General features: G+C 39.0%; 2 protein-coding genes across 2 annotated transcripts in view; one reads left to right on the top strand and one right to left on the bottom strand.

Annotated features, from left to right (window-relative positions):
* LOC140240723 (uncharacterized) overlaps window positions 1-7,565 on the top strand; it is a 68,879-nt gene extending 61,314 nt beyond the window's left edge. Inside the window, exons 28-32 of the mRNA XM_072320487.1 lie at window positions 1,885-2,106; window positions 2,714-2,905; window positions 3,680-3,952; window positions 4,393-6,120; window positions 6,719-7,565. Coding sequence (XP_072176588.1) covers window positions 1,885-2,106; window positions 2,714-2,905; window positions 3,680-3,952; window positions 4,393-6,120; window positions 6,719-6,942 — 2,639 coding nt within the window. The 3' untranslated portion in view covers window positions 6,943-7,565. The remainder of the gene's footprint in view (window positions 1-1,884; window positions 2,107-2,713; window positions 2,906-3,679; window positions 3,953-4,392; window positions 6,121-6,718) is intronic.
* Window positions 7,566-11,493: 3,928 nt separating this feature from the next.
* Window positions 11,494-18,375, bottom strand: LOC140240403 (heme-binding protein 2-like). Its single transcript, XM_072320172.1, has 5 exons — window positions 18,333-18,375; window positions 17,173-17,373; window positions 16,309-16,438; window positions 15,262-15,448; window positions 11,494-14,053 (listed from the first exon to the last, which is right to left on the bottom strand). The coding sequence occupies exons 2-5, from the start codon at window positions 17,335-17,337 to the stop codon at window positions 13,879-13,881; spliced, it is 657 nt and encodes a 218-aa protein (XP_072176273.1). The 5' UTR covers window positions 17,338-17,373; window positions 18,333-18,375; the 3' UTR covers window positions 11,494-13,878.
* Between the last annotated feature and the right edge of the window lie 924 nt (window positions 18,376-19,299).

Below are 19,299 nucleotides of genomic sequence, written 5' to 3'. Positions count from 1 at the left end.
ATTAGTTCTGAGCCAGAAGGATGTAAAAACTGCACAGTGCCTGTGGAGTTAAGCTCTTTTGCTTCTGAGCAGTCAACATTTCCCTCTGCTGACCTTCATCTTTTTTATATTCTCTGTGACCAGATATTGTCCATTCTGATCTAGAGCACTTCAAAATATATGATTTGTCATTTTGCTGTTTCACTGACCAGAATTTAGAACTTTTTGTCACCACAGTCAATAAAATTCTAGAGAACACTCTTAAAGGAATATACCAATTGATGAATGATGGTTGCATGATTGATATAACACTACAATAAGTGGACTGTGAGACTATGCCATTATTAGATCATATTTAATGTGATGCTATCAAGTGTCCTCTGATATCTCAAAAGGAGAGACATGCAAGACTGTTTTCTAGTCTATTAAGACATCAGTGAAAAATAGTTGTCTTGTACAAAATTATGTGAGACACGTGCAAGGATATTATTCCAGTGTGTGTATTAGAACCAGTCATTTTTTTCCTTTGGCCACCAGTAATGGTGTGACATATGTTTTAGTGTCTTAATATTCTTGATTTACTGCTGCTCTTTCACTGTGTTTTGTTTTCTCTCTCTCTCTCTCTCTCTTCATTGAAAGCTTCAAATGCTCACGATTAGTTTTTATATCCTTGTTCTTTTTCAAATGTAAATAACAGAAGTGGAATGGTAAGGCACAATTCATTCAAGATGCTCTCTTGGTAGTCTCCTTTAGTCATGCTCATTGTGCTGGGATAATTCACATGCTGTTCATTTCTATACGGATCTTTTATTTTAATTTTGATTTATTACACCTGTGTATTTAAAAGATTGTATAGGAAAGAATATTTGGCTTTGTTGATATCATTTATGGTGAATGGGAAGAGAGTGGCCTATGGAATGAATACTGGATTAAGATGACATGTGTAGAATGGTGTAATATCTTTACTACAGGGTGCAGAGTGATTTTCTGTATTTACGTTTCTCCTTAGTATGATGAGATGAACTTCTTGCATATTGGAAAAGGGAGGCATGATAAAATCTGGACATACATACATTGTGTTTATTGGGTAATTTACAGGAGCAGTATGTTTACCATTGTTCAATCTGTATAGACATTGGTGGAAGAACTCTTGTTGATATGTGGGCAAATTTTGGTGTGTTCTTATATCTGTATCGCATTCATTGAATGATAAGACTTCTCTGACATCATGAATAGCTGGATTGATATTATGAGTTATAGTCACTTGTAGTCTTACATACTATTGCATAGTTGTTGCTACCACATGCTTGTAAATTTGGTGATGGTAAGACATTGTCTAATACAGCTTTTCATGCCACAAGTAGCTTCCAGCATCGGGACAAACAGAAATTTATTCCTTTGCCATGATCTTGGATGTAATCCAGTGGTAAAATATGGGATGTCTCAGTACTTTGGAAATTTTTCATCCATTAATTTTGATTTAATGCATTCAGGTGTGAAATAAAACAAAAAATTGGACTCTCAATGCTTTTGATTAGTGTTTTTTATTAAGCTGAAATAAGATCTTGGGCTTGGGCTTATTTTCATAATTAATTAAAATTAGACGCTGACAATTAAAAACAATCTTGAGACACAGTCTTGTAGATTGCGATGTGGGTGTCGCGCATACTGAATTTCGTCGAAATCGCGCCACTAGTGCCCGAGATCAGGGGTGGGTGGGGGGAATCCGCCTCCCCCCAGATTTAACGTAGCCAAGAAAGCATTGCCTGATTAGGGTTAATGTGTATAGTTGCTTTAATTTTCACACTAGTGTTAGATGTTGGGAATAGTGTATACAATGAAATGTAATACATCTGTCAGTATTTAAAGCTTTATGAATTATTTGTCTCTTTTTACCCACCTTAGCTACATCCTCAACCTATAACGGCGTCTCTAGCTACACACGCCTAGTCCTGGACTCCAGACTCATCTCATTTGGAGACAGCTTCTCGGTGGAGTTTCGCACCCGTGACCAGGGTGGGATCATCATGATGATTAGATTCTTCCACCTTCGAGATGCCAGAGTGGATGATATTGTTCTCCGTATCACTGATGGATCTCTAGTGCTTCAGACTTATTTTGATGCCAGTAAGATTCATTTGCCCTTTCATGTTTGTGTAGACACTGCATGTAGGTGTTGCATGAAAGTGTTGTTGATAAACCCATTTACAAGTTTGTGCACATTCATTTATCATCACCCTTCGACCAGTGGAGCTAAATTATTGACTGTATTCGTGTTGTCATTGTATGATGCATATCATTACATAGTGCTGTAGTTTATCTTGAATGATAATTGTATAAATCCAGTATATATGAGATTCTGCTAGACAGCACAATTTTAAGAAACAGTATCAAAAACTGGCAAAAGAATCTATATGAAAAGGATTACTCAGATATACAGATATCATTACTTGGACAAGTTGTTCTTCAGAATGTCCTCTGTTGGTCTCTTTTATTCTTTTATTTTTTTAGTTTCCTTGTCTATACTAGTCCTTAATGTGAGGTGTATGATGTCTTTTCTCCAACAAATCTAATGGTGGTTGTCCAACTACATATAAATACATATTTTTCACCATTCAGCTTTTCATAGTTTACATTGTAAAATGATGTGTGATATTAGATGGCTCAGAATTGACATATCAATATTCATACAAACTTCACACTGGTATCCAAAATGTGATTTTGCTTTGACTAGACTTGAAGACACTGGAGATCAGCAGCAATGTGACTGATGCCGAATGGCAGGCAGTTCACTTTGAGAGACACGGCTCCTTCATCACCGTGCAACATGATGGCAAAGAATTCACTCTCTCAGGAAACTTTCCCATCCATGGAGACACCAGTAACCCCATTGCTGAGATCCTGCTCGGTGGAACAAACACTCCAGGTATTCAACTATATTCTATGCACGGGCAAACTTGAGGCCTGAATTCTGAAGGTTTCATCTCAGCAGTGTGCAACTAGGCACATGCTAAGATGAGACTGATGTGTGACTGCTATATTGTGTGAATATATATATATATATAACCATTATAATCTCTCCCCTGGAAATAGATCCCAGAAAGAGCCTGGAATGAACAAATGTATCAGTTCATGTATGAAAGTAATTCTATGTGGGATAGGGAATTGAACGAGGTTTGTGACACAACGCAGAGACGTAGCCATCACTGAACTGTTTTCCTAGCTCCAGTGCTTTTTTTTTTGTATGTATGACTGACAGTGTGTAGAAATTCTATGTATGACTGATGGTGTGTACAAGTTGTATGTATGACTGACAGTGTATAACTTTCTGATACATTGTATGTGTGCCTGACAGTATGTATATTTGACTGACAGTGTGTGTGTCTGCCTGACACAGTACATGTTTGACTAACATGGTGTATGTTTCTGTGACAGTGTGCATGTTTGACTGACAACGTGTCTTGGTTGACTGAAAGTGTGCGTGTTTCCCTGACAGTGTGTATGTTTGACTGACAGTGTGTATGTTTCTGTGACTGTGTGTATGTTTGACTGACAATGTGTATGTTTGACTGACAATGTGTATGTTTGACTGACAATGTGTATGTTTAACTGATATGGTGTATGTCTGTTTGGTATTGTGTATTTGGACCGATGGTGTACAGGTCTTGACATTCTGATGTTGCCTTTCTCATATCTGCAGGGTCTCCACAAGGGGTTTTTCTTCAGGGCTGTATCAGGAACCCGATGGTCAACGGTCAGCGTCTACACTACTTGTCCAGCCCAGCCAATGCCCAGACCGGGGTGACCATCAACAGACTCAATGTGAAGACAGGATGTACCTCTGTGGATGTCTGTAACCCAGACCCATGTCCAGCCACAGCCTACTGTGTGGACATCTGGAATGACCACGTGTGTGAATGTAGGGATGGCTGGGAAGGTGCCACATGTTCATCTAGTGTGGATGATTGTTTAGGTGGGTTTAGTCCCCTACATATTTCTCTTTTCTGTTCTGCTTTATTTTTAACTTTTCTCTTTTGTTGTTATATAAATCCAGTTAAAAACAAACTTTTCCTCATGATTTCAGTTTGTCTCATCTTGAAAACTGAAGATTTAAGAAGATTTTGATATAGTTTTGGTATGGGCTTCCTTCGATGCTGCTAGCAGATACCAAAAGTGAAATATTAGATTCATCTCTTTCCTTGCCCTTATTATTTCTCTGTCGAGAGGTGTTGAAGATTGAGCAAAGTGTCAACTGAAATGAACAGATTCGTGACACGTCCTTTTATGCACGTTTGTACAGTGGTCTGTTCTTTTGTATTGCTAACTGTCAATGATATCAGCTTTGTTACAAACTGTCCTGTAATGTGTACATGAAATGATTACATTTTGCTTTCATACCTTCACTCCTACCAGTCAATGAGTGCCAGCGAGGGTCTACCTGTGTGGATGGTCATCAGAACTACACCTGTGTGTGTCCAGAGGGACTGACCGATCGATTCTGTGCCACAGAGATCAATGTTTGTGACAACGACCCCTGCAACGCTGCCACCACAGTGGACTGTAGGCACGTCTTTCCCCTGGACTACCGCTGTGTGTGCCAGCCGGGCTTCACTGGGAGGAACTGTGGCACAGACCGAAGGCTCTGTACTCAGGAACCATGTCAAAATGATGGCGTGTGTGCGCAGAATTACGAGAATACGGAATATAACTGCACCTGCCCAGACTACTGGGAGGGGAGGAATTGTGAGGTGTACAATGCCTGCTTCCAGCACGCCTGTCTGAACGGAGCCACCTGCCTACGGAATGGTTCCTACTACTGGTGTCAATGTCCGGATGGATTCTATGGCTCCTATTGTGAGCTGGTAGATTCCTGTTTCAGCCAGCCATGCTTACATGGAGGAGCCTGCAGCCTCCAGGGGAATAATTACACCTGCAAATGCAACCAGTACTACAGAGGACAAAATTGTGAAGAGCCAATAAATCAATGTGATGTCAATCCATGTGCAAATGGTGGATCATGTTTCCATAATACCCAAATGCCAGAAGTCAACTTCACATGTCTCTGCCAACCAGGTTACACAGGACAGTTGTGCGATGTTGACATTGCAGAGTGTGCATCTGGTCCATGCAAGAATGGAGGTACTTGTGTAGAGAGCCTCAGCCCTGGCCAGGTCTTCTTTGTGGGCTACTTGTGCCAGTGTGCTGAAGGCTACACTGGGGTCCACTGTGGCACAGATATTGATGAGTGCGCCAGTGCACCCTGCACAAATGATGGGACGTGTGTCGACCTTGTGAATGCCTATGAATGCCAATGCCCTGTGCACTTTGCTGGAGAAACTTGTGAGCTTGACCAAAGGACGTGTGATTTGGCACTTTGCCAGAATAACGCAATGTGTACAGATGTGGTGAATAATGGATTTGAGTGTCAGTGTGCCCTCGGGTTTGGCGGAGAACTCTGCGATACTGTCATCAACAGCTGTGCATACAATCCTTGCTTGAATGGTGGAAGCTGTAACTATATTGGACCGTGTGACTGCACTCAGGCACCCATGGGACTGACAGATTGTGGCCAGAACGAAAGCTGCATGCGTAGTCTCTGTTCCCAGGCCCAGGACTGCACCGTGATGACCTCTGCCTTTGAGTGCGACTGCACTGGAACGGGATATGATGGTGAGCTCTGTGAGGTGGACGTTGATGAATGCCTGCAAGCAGACGCCTGTCACAACAATGGTGTGTGTATCAACAGCAATGGGACCTATGACTGTGACTGTAATGAGACAGGCTATACTGGAGAATTCTGCACACAGAACATCAATGAGTGTCTCTCCCAGCCTTGTCTGAACGGTGCAACCTGCATTGACAATCGACCTTTCTTTGAGTGCAAGTGTGCTCCGGGTTACACTGGGGACTCGTGTGAGACCGAGAGGAATGAATGTGCCAGCAGTCCATGTCAAAATGGAGGAAAGTGTGAGGACTCCGTGAATGGGTTCAACTGTGACTGTACAGGGACTGGGTATGCAGGAGCACATTGTGGCAGAGATATCAATGAGTGCACCAATGGACAGTCAGAATGCCAGAATGGAGCCACCTGTAGGAATCTACAGGGAACTTATGAATGTCGGTGTACCAGTCAGTTCACAGGTACGTTCAATGAGATACCATCTATCTTTGTAACCACAGTATCAGCCTTTTGGGCTGCTTTCATATCTCAGAGATACTTTGTAATTACATGCAGTATTCGTCAATGTAAATAAGCACCAATTATTCAGTGCCTAGAGTAAATAGCCATGATAAAAATCGTGGGCATACATACTCAGATGCAATTCAAACCCATGACCTCCTGATTGCTAAACAATATCCATTAGACTACCCAGCTTCTGCCCGTAAGCCAGTGATGGTTCATATCACTTATAGTAGTATAGTAGTGGGTATAGCGTATTTATTCAGATTGATGATTCAGGCATTGAGCTGTTTTAATCATAACTGATTGATGAAGTGCCCTGCGTGGACGTAAATAAGCTCTGATTATTTAGTACCCATTATTTGATAAGCACTGATTATTGAAACAGCTCAAAGCAAGACTCATTAATTTCAGTACATGCAATGTGTTTGAAGATAGTGAAGGACCCTAATCGACTGCATGTATATCATAATAATTGTGGAATCAGCTTTGTATACAAACTATGATATAATTGTTCAGGCACTGAGACTTTTCATATTTCTGTTATATATACAACAGGTGTTTTCTGCACTACACCAAAGCCTGTGGCCACCAATCAGGTGGTGATTGTTGTTCCCCTTGTGGTGGTCCTAGTCCTACTGGCCGTTCTCTGCGTCTACGCCTGGTGGTACCTACGACAATCCCGCAAGATGAAAGGCAAGTACAACCCAGCCAAGGAGGAGATGGATGGTGGAATGCCTCTGGCTGCTTTTGATATGGAGACTGACGAGCGCCTCATCTAGGATTCATGGCATCCTTCGAGTGTTGCACAGAGGAGGGCTTCAGATTAGCTTTTTGGTGGTCCAGTTATGTGAGTTACACAGCCTGGAGACTGGAGGTTTTTACTCATCTGGTGTAGATGTAAAAATACCGCCACCTGCAAAGAGCATTGCCCAAGAGTGGTTGTTCTGAGGTTTATTCGGAGGAAGCAGAACAGCCAAAAGTCTCTCACTACCGTGTGGTTTTCTTTACTAATAAACCACAATATTTCAGAGGTGAAATGTGACAGGAGAACACTGAAGATGGCAAGGGCTGTTTGGCTTGAACACCAATTGTGATGGACCTGCTGGTTAGGTTGGCTGATATCGCGTCACACGGACCATATCTTTTGTCAGACATTCTCACTTGTTGACTGAACATTATATTTGCCATGTGGAATCATGACTGTGATGGCATGAGAGATATATTCTTGACTGATGAGTGTACACACCAAACATTCCATGGTCGTACATACAATTATGTGCCTCTGTAAATGTGTGTTTTTTAAAACTTGTTATCAAAGTCTTTTGCCAGTTGGAGCAGGATGTCTTCTAGGTTGTACCATGCTGGTCCAAGTATGGTGATATACGACATTTATTGAGTGATGATTTTTGGTGAGATGATGAAGACAACCAAGAAAGAGAAAACTTGCTGGTCAAGTTCAGTCATCACATGGCAAAGGCTGAGTGCAATGAAATGATTTGTGTTTCTAATACACTGGATGAAGGTTGCATGGGTAGGTTGGTGTATCTAACAGCATTGTAACGTAATCATGTCCGGATAAACACTCATATGATATGATAGCAATATATTGGTATGACAAGATTCATCTTCAGACTCAGGATTTTCTGTGAAGATTGAAGCAATTGTAATGAAATTTCAATTAGGCCAATATTATCTAATGAAATCATACTTCTGATGTAAAGTTTTAATGCCTGCAAATCTGATTTTTTAGTGCTTTCAGTAACTGAACACCTTGAGAATAAGTCCTGCAGTGTCTTCAAAGAAATGGCTGAATGCACACTTTAAAATATATTCATACATGTGTTGTATATGTATTTTGTTATGGTAGTGATTTTTCTGATATTACTTACCTTCAAATTGCATTATGTTGCTGAAACTAACCTTGCTTATTCAAGTTGGCTGAACTACTTTCAATATAAGGTGCATATTTGCACACATTGACACTTCCATAAATGAATTACACAGGCGTACAATTTTCAGAAGAATTTTTGTTCTTCTGAAGGTTTTATGAGATATCTATGCAGAGTTACAGTGTGATATGCCACAGAGTACTTTTCATGCACTGATTTGCAACAAAACACAGTCTGTACAAAGTATGTTTTATGTAGTTTTTATGCCTTGTATCCACTTCATCAGGCAGTGGTAAATTTTTTACTGGTTAAATTTTCATTTACAAATTGTTCTTGGTAAGCATAATATGTATATACACAAACCCAGTTTTACTTCGCAGCCTGTTTCTTTTAGCTTTTTTTTTTTTTGTTCAATCTGGAGTTCACTTTGTATAAATGCATTTTATACTAAGTACTTTTGTTTTTAAATGAATTTTCAATTCTATTTGTCTAATCTTGAGTGGAATGGAAGTCTTCAGGGACAGAGTTTTTATCAATTTTAACACATGTGTGACTTTGGAACCAATACTGGCTGAAAATAATAGACTGAAGCAGTTCCTTTGTGATGATTGGGTTTTCCGAGATATTCCACAGCCCCCTTCATAGAGGGGTCTGCAAATATCATTCATCTGCGATAACTGCAATACGCTATTGTAATATTCAGGAAAATGTTAACGTTTAAATTGTTGTTGCAGTAACTGCAACTATTGCAACTTACAGCACGCCAATGTGTTCACTCTATGCACATGTCAAACTTTCATTTCAGGGTATGTACTTGTGTTTGACCATTTGTAAAATGTATCTATATATATTCACAGGAGTGCCACCTTTATGCTACAAAATGTAGTTGTAGGAGATATGCAAAGAAACATTTATCATGACTGACAGAATGATTGTCACTAAGAGACACAGTACATCTAACTCTCTGCATAATAAAGCAAATGTCATCCATATTTGTGAGTCAGGGTAAAATTAAAATTGTTGACATTTCGTTTGATAATGTGGTTAGGTTAATTTCAGTAGTCTTCTTAGACGTAGATCCAAAGAACATATATGTTAAAGTTTATCTTGCCATAAAGGAGCTGTAATCTCTTCAAATCTCATTCCTTCCATAGCAGAAAATTATGTGTAAATGTACACTGTGTGTAGAAAACAAGTGTTGGCTTTGTCAAGGGTATTTTGGCAAGGCTATGGGTCAGAAATCACTTTTTAAGGTAAAATGATCAATAATCTTTTACTTAACTTCCAGAAAAATGCTGTTAATCTTTTGTCATGGTCAGAAGTAAGAGAAGCAAGTCTTCCAATCTATCCATCCATCCATCCATCAAATACTTCTACCTGTTCATTTCCTGTTAATTTCCACATCAGTAAAGCTAGCATCAACAAAGATTTCAGTTATTACACTGTATTTATTTACTTCAGGTCATGATCATGGTGTCACTCATCTCAAGTCCACCCAAAAATCATCTATTGTATCTTTAGGCTTGCAATATACATGTATTCAGATAAACATTCAGGCTCCTGATGCTGAGCAATCAACACATTAAACAGAAAGGTGATGAGCTTTTTTTTTTTTTTTATTTCTGCTGCCCCCCCCCCCCCAACACACACACACACACACACACACTTTTTAAAGTTGGGGGGGGGGGGGGGCAAAATAAGTGCAGAAAAAAAAATCAGACATTGTACCATGTAGTATTTTAAGACTCCAACAGGTAAAAAGACTAAGTTGCTCAAAATGCGATGTGGTTGAAAAATTAATTGTATGGATACCAATTTCCTTGTTAGATTACTAAAAAAGTACCCAGTTTGCAAATACCAATTTTGTTGTGGTGATCACTAGTTATGATGTGCAATGTGGCTTTTTTAATTCATCATGCTTGTGAAACTGTGGTGCAAATGTTTTGTATGAACATGTAAGTGTGGCAGGTTACCTCAAAACAACTCAATGTACAGTTCATGTTATTGAAATACTTGTATGAGATATGACTGGGTACCATGTCAGTGATTTTTTTTTACACAGCTTGAGATATCATATGGTTAATAGGTAACTGATCATTACTTTTGCCATTTAGGTACACTTGTAGCAAGTAGCAAGTGAAGTTATTAGAGAAGAAACTAGCATTTGAAGATGCTTTCTTTAATTCAAAATACATAATTGCTGAAATGACTTTTAGTGTGATTAAATCTGCCCAGTTCTCAATCAACCAAACAGGAATGAATTTATGACAAGTCTGACCTGGACCTGGTGTAAGGAGAAAGTGTAATACCAAATGTAGTATTTAGTTGGTTAATGAAAGCATTGTTAATTAGAAGGTCAATACATCATCATCATCATCCATGCAGCATGTAGGGTTGAACATATGAATTTTAATCATTTTATGTAAATATGAATGTGTGTCTGTGTATTGATACATCTGTATATTTTGTGGCAAAATTGATATTTTAACATATATGTCTCTTGTGAAAATGCAAATGTAATATTATTCACTCTAAACACACTTGAAGTTGACCGTGTTTCAATTATTACTCATATGAAGTGAACTACGTATTGATACCATCTTCAATCTTTTTTTCTTTCTTTTTTTCTTTTTTTTTTTTTGATTTTTGAATAGTTCAGAGAGTTTCAAGAACAAACCATCATCAGGAATATCTTTTCCATTGATGCATGCTCCGTCAGATGAAAGTATCGTTTTGGAACAAAATCAGGTGGAAAGACCTTTTCATTACTTGCCCCAGCCACACATTTGTACTATAGGCTGCCACTCATTCTTTGTCCAAATAGTAAATGAATACGTCTTGGGGAAAGACTATCCAATCTGTCATGGCATCCATTCCCTCTACACATGACAACATGTCACATAAAAGAGTAAGTTATGGTCTCATCACTTAATTGAAATAATTGCACAGGTTTGTACATAAAAGCAAATACAGTGCACTCCAGTTATAACAAACACAGTTATAAAAAAAAATCCGGTTACAATGAAGTAAAAATTAGGGCCGCAAAGTTGTCAACTCTATGTATTTTTATTAATTATTTGTTCGGTCATAATGAAATTTCATAATGAAATTTCAATATTGCGAAAGAAAACTGCCAGTCCCGATGACTTCATTATAGTGGGAGTGCACTGTATATTAGAAGAATTTACTTTGATTACTAATTTGGCAATGGCAGCCACTTCATCCTCCAAGTCGTCTTCCATTGGTCATTACCACACAGCAAGAGAATGATGCAAAGGATATATCGTTTTGTTTTGTTTTGCTGTCATGTCAGCAGACGAAAATATGTGAGGTAATGTTATCATTAGCTTCATCTCATCTGCACAACTTATAGCACTTTTTCTGACTAAAAATACATGAGAGACTTTATGTATAGAATTTCACAATTTTATTGTAGTGTAATCATATATCCAATCACGATAAAGCCTGTAGTTTGCTGCTTGTTTGACTTCACTCTTTCCAACTGGAATATGGAGTAGACTCGCTCAATGGAAAAAGAGGAGAGAAAACGAGTGACAGTTCTACATCTTTTTACAACCTTTTTTTTTTTTGGGGGGGGGGGTGATTTTCAAGTGTTGCATAGGATGACCTTGAAAAAAATGACTGAATACAGTGGACTCCCATTATGACCAAGTCCTCGGGACGGGCAATTTTCTTTCATTATATCGAAATTTCGTTATCACCGAACAATTAAACAATAATATTACATAGAGTGGATAGCGTTCCGGCCTGACTTTTTACTTAGTTGTAACTGGAATTTTGTTATAACCGTGTTCATTATAACGGGAGTGCACTGTACAATTCTAAACAGTACAGAAGTCACAGTTACAATGTCACGAATTCATCTGCAGTAGAAAAGAAGAGCACTTTTATTTTTACTCCACATATACATCCCATTCATTAGATTCTTCTACTTATTGTTAATGCTTAGCATACAGCCAAATACATGTAGACAAGAAAAAGAAACATCAATGACAAAACATACCTCAAAGTTTTTTGTGGAAGAAGACAGAATAATACTGAAACAAACTCATAAAACACGCAATTGACAGCCACCAATGCAAAATAAACACAGACAGATCACCAAACAACAATAAACAGAGATCTTCCAGCACTAAAAATAATGTTCCTTGTCACACAGTCAATGTGGACAGAAAAACTGTCATCGGGTTTTACCCCGAACAGGAAAACCTCATAACAAAGTTAATGGGACTCTTCAGTTTGTCCCTTTTTGATAAGTACAGTGATCACTAGAATAAACAAGCAATCCACAGCTCTATTACTCACATCCATAGCACACTTCACTCTCATGGCACTCCACCTTTCATAGGCAAATTATTTCAGCAATCTTGAGATTTGGGGACATATTGCTGCAGGACCCTTGAGCAACAGACTCTTAAATCTTGAGTCATATGACCCCCTGGGGACACCACCATCACAAACTAAATCCCCCCCCCCAAAAAAAAAAAAAAAAACAACAACAACAACAACAACTTTGCACCTGCCAAGTTTGGTCAAAATGCAAAATGCGCTCAACTGTTTTCAAGAAGGAAAAAACTACACTGTAAGTATCAAAATTAGCTAACTTTGCCCCGAACGTATCGAGGGGCCCCCTATGGGACACCACCACCATTTGCACAAACTGTGACTTTCTCCTCCATTGATTATCCTGCCAAGTTTGGTCAAAACCCATCTCCCTGTTTGCCAGAATATAACAATACAAAATATTGTGAAACTCTGCTAATTTTGCAGATCTGGGCCCACCACATCATAGGGGCCCACCATGGGCATCACCATCATTAGAACAAATTATTACCCCCTCCTTCCCCCCCCCCCCCCATGATTCCTGCCAAGTTTGGTCAAAATCTAGCAAAAAGTTTTCAATAAGATGAAAATGAAACTGTGAAAAAATCTATACACCCTAGTTGCCTGACAGTGAACAGCTACAATAGACCACTTAAGCCATAATTAGGCTAAGATTAGCTAAAAACTACCATGTGATATCCTGTCAATTCATCAGCATATGCTACACAGCAAAAGTTCATTCAATGTCTGCAAAGGGCCATATGGACTAGTTTCATATCCCGAAGTGCATGTATACAATGTAAAGGTAGAGTAAACTGCATCATATAAAGCAAGACCACAGAGGGGCCTATTTACTTGGCTTCTCAAAGAAGCTTTACATTTTATATATGGACCATATCTGAATTGAAGAACCAATTTTCAACTGAAAAAATAACCAAAATATCTACATACTATCACACACAAAGACACCAATGACTCTCGATTAAGTAAACACCTGCCTCACAAGAGATTTCATTGTTAATTCACAGTGTCGTAAAATACAAATCTGAACATAGTGCTACCAGTCTGTTTAATATGCATAAGAAAATCACATGTGAAAGTGGCTTAATCCACAAACAAAACATAATTCCTATTCCTTCCTTATCAAAATGATTACAGAGTACATTTGCTTTAATGCTGCCCTTCATTTCATTCTCTGAAATGTTCAGCCTTTTAAAACCAAACTCAGTACACACTTCAAGATTATAAGAGAGGTGCTATTTCCCTACTCCATAATGACCACCATGATTAAATGATATTTGGAAGGTTAGATCGTAATTCAGAATTAATATTCTTATCAACTAATGCAACTAGTAAATCTTAAGAAATAGTATTCTCCTTGCTGCCAAACAATGACAACACTGTGATAAAAGCATTTTTCAAATCAATTTGGGCGGTCAGTGGAAGTTGGATAAAACCCTTGCTCCTGTAAATCAAGACAGACTAATTTGTTCCCACAAACCAGATCTCATTGTGTCTGTCGATGATGTGCCAAGGACTGTCATAGCCAGCATAGTAGAAATAGCTGTGATCATAGCTCCATTTGTCCTGCAAATCCATTGCTAATGCCCCAGCATTGAACAAGTCTTTCTTGGCACTGGTATATCCCGGGAACGATCTGTAAGTACATGCACAGAAAATGGACTAGAGAGAGTAGTGTTATGGGAGATACCCACATCACACACAATTCAGACAATTAGAAGTAGTCCCCTGTATTATAAACAAATAAGCAAGTATGTGTACACTTGTAGCAGATCTGTGCTGAATGCTCTGTATGAAAAATTTCAATTAAGTTTTCATGAAGCACAGCCATTGACAGACTATTCAGAGATTATCAAATGTTTTGATTTTATGGAAGTAGTAATTACAAATGCCTTCACATGACATTTTCATTCATTTTGCTAACCAGCAATATAAATAATTCTCCGAACAATACATTGACATCCTGCCTTATAAGAGTACAGCATAAATCCCTCTAACATATGCTGAACAGATATTGATTACCAATATATTGATCACCAATATACTGATTGTCCACCCATCATCTAATGACAACCCTGCTCAAGTTATGACTGCATGCATTTATTCATTCCTATCAGTATAGTACCTAATAATAATAATAATAATTGCATTTATATGGCGCTTCATACTGACGTATCTAAGCGCACTTTGCTACTCATACAAATAGATTAGAAAACACAATAACATTAACAAAATCAGCGTTAACAGTAACAAAAGAAGAAGAAAGAAAAGAAAAGAAAAGAAAAATACATGTGATACAATGGTACAATAATTGATAACTGTGTGCGCCTCCAGGAGGAAAAAAAAAAAAAAAATACAACTGATTAAACAGGTGAGTTTTAAGAAGAATTTTAAATGATTCGACAGAATCTAAATCCTATGGTCAACCAAGCATGTCATATCTCTTGAATCAATCCTCCTTGTCAGAATGGAACAATGCCCCCCTCTTGATTTATTCAAGTCTCATCACATAACTCACCTGCTGATAACTATCTAAATTGTGGTTGTTTTTTTACCAGTAATTTTTCTTCCCCTTTTTGCTTTGTTCATGTACACTGTTCGACATAACTAAGCTCTCCTTGCTGTGTGCACTTTGTGTATTCTTAGCTTTCAATTCTTTTTCCATTTTCTTTTATAATGAATGTGTTTCACAAAATTTGATCATTACTTTTTATTATCATTATCTAAACAGGTATGTAGGCACCTGAAGTGTCACTGACAAAAGCTTATGAAAAAACTGATATCATTGTCTCAAGATTATATTTCTCAGTAATACTGTCCTTACTTCTCACCACTGCAACTCACCTGACAAAAGCTGTGTGACAGGGCTTAGTCCACAAAAATACCTCGGGGTCACTTGGTGAGGGCGCTGTGGCATTTTGGTAGATGAAAGGCAGGTAGAAGAACATGGTGAAGTTGTTGAAGAGTGTACCCTCTTTCTCGTTAATGGTTGCCTTTATCAACACGGGGGCTGCCATCTTCACTGTAACACCTGTAGGGTTAGATATCAATATCAGATTGTTTGACGTTTACTAGCATCATATAGTAAGTCATGTTACTCACTCTCAACTCCTCAAATTTCTTGGAGGATGCTAAATACAAAGCATTAGTTCCAGTAACCTCCATATCTGCTCTATTCTGTTCAAACATCAAACATGCAATCATAGAATTGAGGTAATTCACATGATGGATATGGGCTACAAATGATCAGACAGAAACAACACACAATAAACAGTAACAAACACCAAACAACACTTCATTTGCTACTGCAGTTACAGCTTCTTTTTCATTTTTTTTTTTTAGCCCACTTGTTCCTACAAGTTAAAACAGCTGAAAAAGTAAGACATCACTTTGTTTGTACTTTGATAACATTACATGCAAAACTGTTATTTGCATACATGGGTGTATGCAAGGGGGGCTCGGGAGGGTCGTACGACCCCCCCCCCCCCAAAAAAAAAAAAAAAAAATTCAAAAGGTCCACTTTTTGTAAAAGACAATTTTTCTTTTTCGAAAAAATTTTTAAAAATGCATTTATGCAGTTTTCAACTTACCGATTAACAAACTTGTAAGTGACCAACACAGGTTTTATCACCAATTTTAACATAAATGGGTTTTTTTTTAAGTGTGCTGAAAAAGTCACTTTTGTATGCACCAAATGGCCCCATTTTAAGATAAAAAATTCAAAAACTCCCTACCGTGGGAGGGGGGACACCCCCCTCCCACACCCTCCCCCCGCTCGGTCGCCCCACTCCCTCACAAAGGTAAAGGTCCAAAAATTGTGATTACGACCCCCCTAGAAAAAATCCTGGATACACCCCTGGCATAACTGCTTCATAATAATTTGCTTCTCACCTTGTTTATTAGCCCCCTCGATGTAGTCAAAGAGTTTCATGAACATCTCCCTTGTTGCAGTGTCGAGGTCCATGCCATGTGAACTGGTACCAACCCACTGAGAGATGTCATAGAAACGCTCCTCCCAAGTCTACTGAAAAGAAATCAAGAGAAAATTAATAATGACAACAAAGACTGCAGAACAAAGTGAAATGATGATATCAACAAACCTGCCTCAAATTGCTACTCTAGCTGTACATTCTTCACCTTGCTAAACTCATTTTGCAGTGTCCGGCTTGGCCTGTTACTTATAAATTCAAACTCATTCATATTTTGACACAACAGGTCTTTCAAACAATCACTAAAAGCCAACGAGTGCTCATATCCCTCGAGGATTATCATTAACCAAAATTTGAGATACCAAATTTGAGAGATGGGAGGAAAAGGAATACAATGTGTAATTAATGCTAAAGTGTTATCTTTTGTGCTATTTACTACGAATATAACAGTACAGTCTGAATAGTCTTCCTACAGACAGATCAGTGCATGTAATACTCAATCGATTTTTTCTTTACTTTTTTCTTTTTTTAAGGGCCGTACATTTCAGCTGGTTGTATTGTGATGAACAGGTTCAGCAGGATATTCCAGAATGCAAACTATGTAGTTCTGTTGTCACCCTGGCTCAAATTTTCAGCAATCACTTTGTATTTTCTCTGTACCCCATCCAAAGTTTCAGAAAAATGCACAAAACATTTCCCACTGAAGGCAAACTTCCAGGTTTGTTATAATTCAGTATTCCCTCTCACACTGCCACCTCTCACCAGCACAGACCAATCCAAAGAAATACCAGGTAGTGAAATGGTTTCTACAGAGCATCCTTCTTACCGTGTGGTTATTGTCCAGCACTGTGTATTTAGGACAGTCCAGGTCATTGCAGAACGCTGGTGGCCATGAGGTCTTTGCCTTGACATTGAGCGATCTGCCTCTCACAGTCAGTACCATGGCCAAGAACACCACCACCAACATCGTCATGTTCATCCAAGTCTTCATGGTCAGTGTGTGATTCAAGGCTCTCTTGCAATTTTCCTGTTGTAAATGTATTACATTAATTAGATCTAAACTGAGATATGGAGATAATGCAGACTGAATTCTATGAGGCTGGGTAAGGAACATGTACACCATGCTACTAGTACACTATATGGGCTTGGAACGTAAAATATCTTCTTCTTCTTCTTCTTCTTGTTCGTCATCGTCGTCGTTGTCGTTGTCATTGTCTTCATCTTTGTCTTCTTCTCCTCCTTACAACTTTATACAAGAAAAAAATAACATCGTCTTCTGTGTCCCAACAAAGCAGTGAATCCATTTTTAACTCATGATCCTGGTGGCTGGAACCATGGCCAGGGGACATTATAGACAATGAAAAAAAGAATAGGCCTAGAGAGCTATAGAGATTTTAGTCACAAAACTGGGCCACGAGTATTAAAATGCATGCATGCACCTCCATCAGCCACAGGACACACGCACACTAAACACCCAAGACATCGACCCTGCCATGCGACAGCAGACTGCATGCACACACTTGAATTTGAAAGGGAAGAAAAGAAGGAGCCGAAAGGAAATGAAAATGAGAAAGATTAATTAAAAAGAGAGAGAGAAAAAAAAAAGAAGGATGAATGAAAGGAGGGAGCAGAAAATATGGATACAGAAGAAAAAGTGGAGGACAAATTGAGGAAGAGGTTGACGGTGCTCTGGAGGTACAATGGGGACAATCCAATGCTGTATTAAACTCGTTAGATTCGTCGGGCCCCTGGTGGTGGTAGCGGTATTTACACAGCTACAGCACGATACAGCTAGCGCGTTTCAGTGCAAGGGTGTGCACCAAGTTAGTCAGTTTCACTCTTGATTCTATAGTTTTATAAGCAGCACTACAGTAAAAGCAGAAAGAATAAGCAAACTGTTTGCATTTCGACCGTGTATGTCCGTGACTGGAGTGTCCACTTCAATGACAGAGGGAAAAAGAGAAACAACTTAACTAGCCAACGTACCTTATTCTTCGTGTGATCTTCACTACAGCGCACTGGTACAAAAGCGTAGCATGTTGTAGTGCAGTTCGTCGTTGGTTGGGTGAGTCGTTATTATTATCCTTTTATGATTCATTAATGTTACGTAGGTTGAAATGTGTTGCGAAAATGGATGGCCGGCTCCGGGGGAAAAAAAAAAAATAAAAAAAAAAAATTGCCTCTGGCGCTCCGGGAAAAAAAAGAAAGAAGAAGAAAGAAGTCTGAAGGTTCGCGTAGAATCACTGTGTCTGGAGCGGGGGGGGGGGGGGGGGGGGGGGCCGGGGGTTGCTGGGGATGGTGCAGCCCCTCTGAAATTCTGGAGCGGGGTGATGCGTTTCAGTAATAGCACTCCTGTGGGGGGGGGGGGGGGGGGGGGAGTTGGAGTATAGGAAGCACCTCGGAAGTTTGTGTGTATTCCGGCCATGTTTCACATTATAGTTCACTATTTATAGTATTACATGTGTTCATCATTCACTGTACATCAATATTGCAGTCTCCGAAAATACTGTGATGGGAAAGTGGATATCCCTGCCGCACTGTCCCCTCCCTCGGTGCACCTCCATGATCGGATGAAGTGAAGAAGCATGACATGCCGAGCAATAAGAGGTGAGAGGTACTATACCACGATTTAGCAAATCCACATTTGCCCTGAATATCATTTTTTTCTTCTCCTCCTCCTCCTCCTCCGTTCTTCTTCTTCTTCTTTGATTGAATATTTTCCGATAGTCGAACAAATAAAGTGTTCTCGATTGTTGAATATCAGTTATTCAAAAATATGCAATACTCCCCATAGCTCGCGTGGGAGGGTAGACAATCCCTCTCACTCCCCCCCCCCCCCGGTCTCTGGTTAATAAAGTTGCAATTAGGCCCCACATGATATTAGATTTTCAAATATCAGCAAATCAGCAATCATGCAATGCTTACAGATTCTAGTTGGCTGGGTTTTTTTATT

This window comes from Diadema setosum, chromosome 17, assembly GCF_964275005.1.
Source record: "Diadema setosum chromosome 17, eeDiaSeto1, whole genome shotgun sequence".
NCBI classification, from domain to species: domain Eukaryota; kingdom Metazoa; phylum Echinodermata; class Echinoidea; order Diadematoida; family Diadematidae; genus Diadema; species Diadema setosum.
This window is presented reverse-complemented; position numbering and strand designations above follow the sequence as displayed.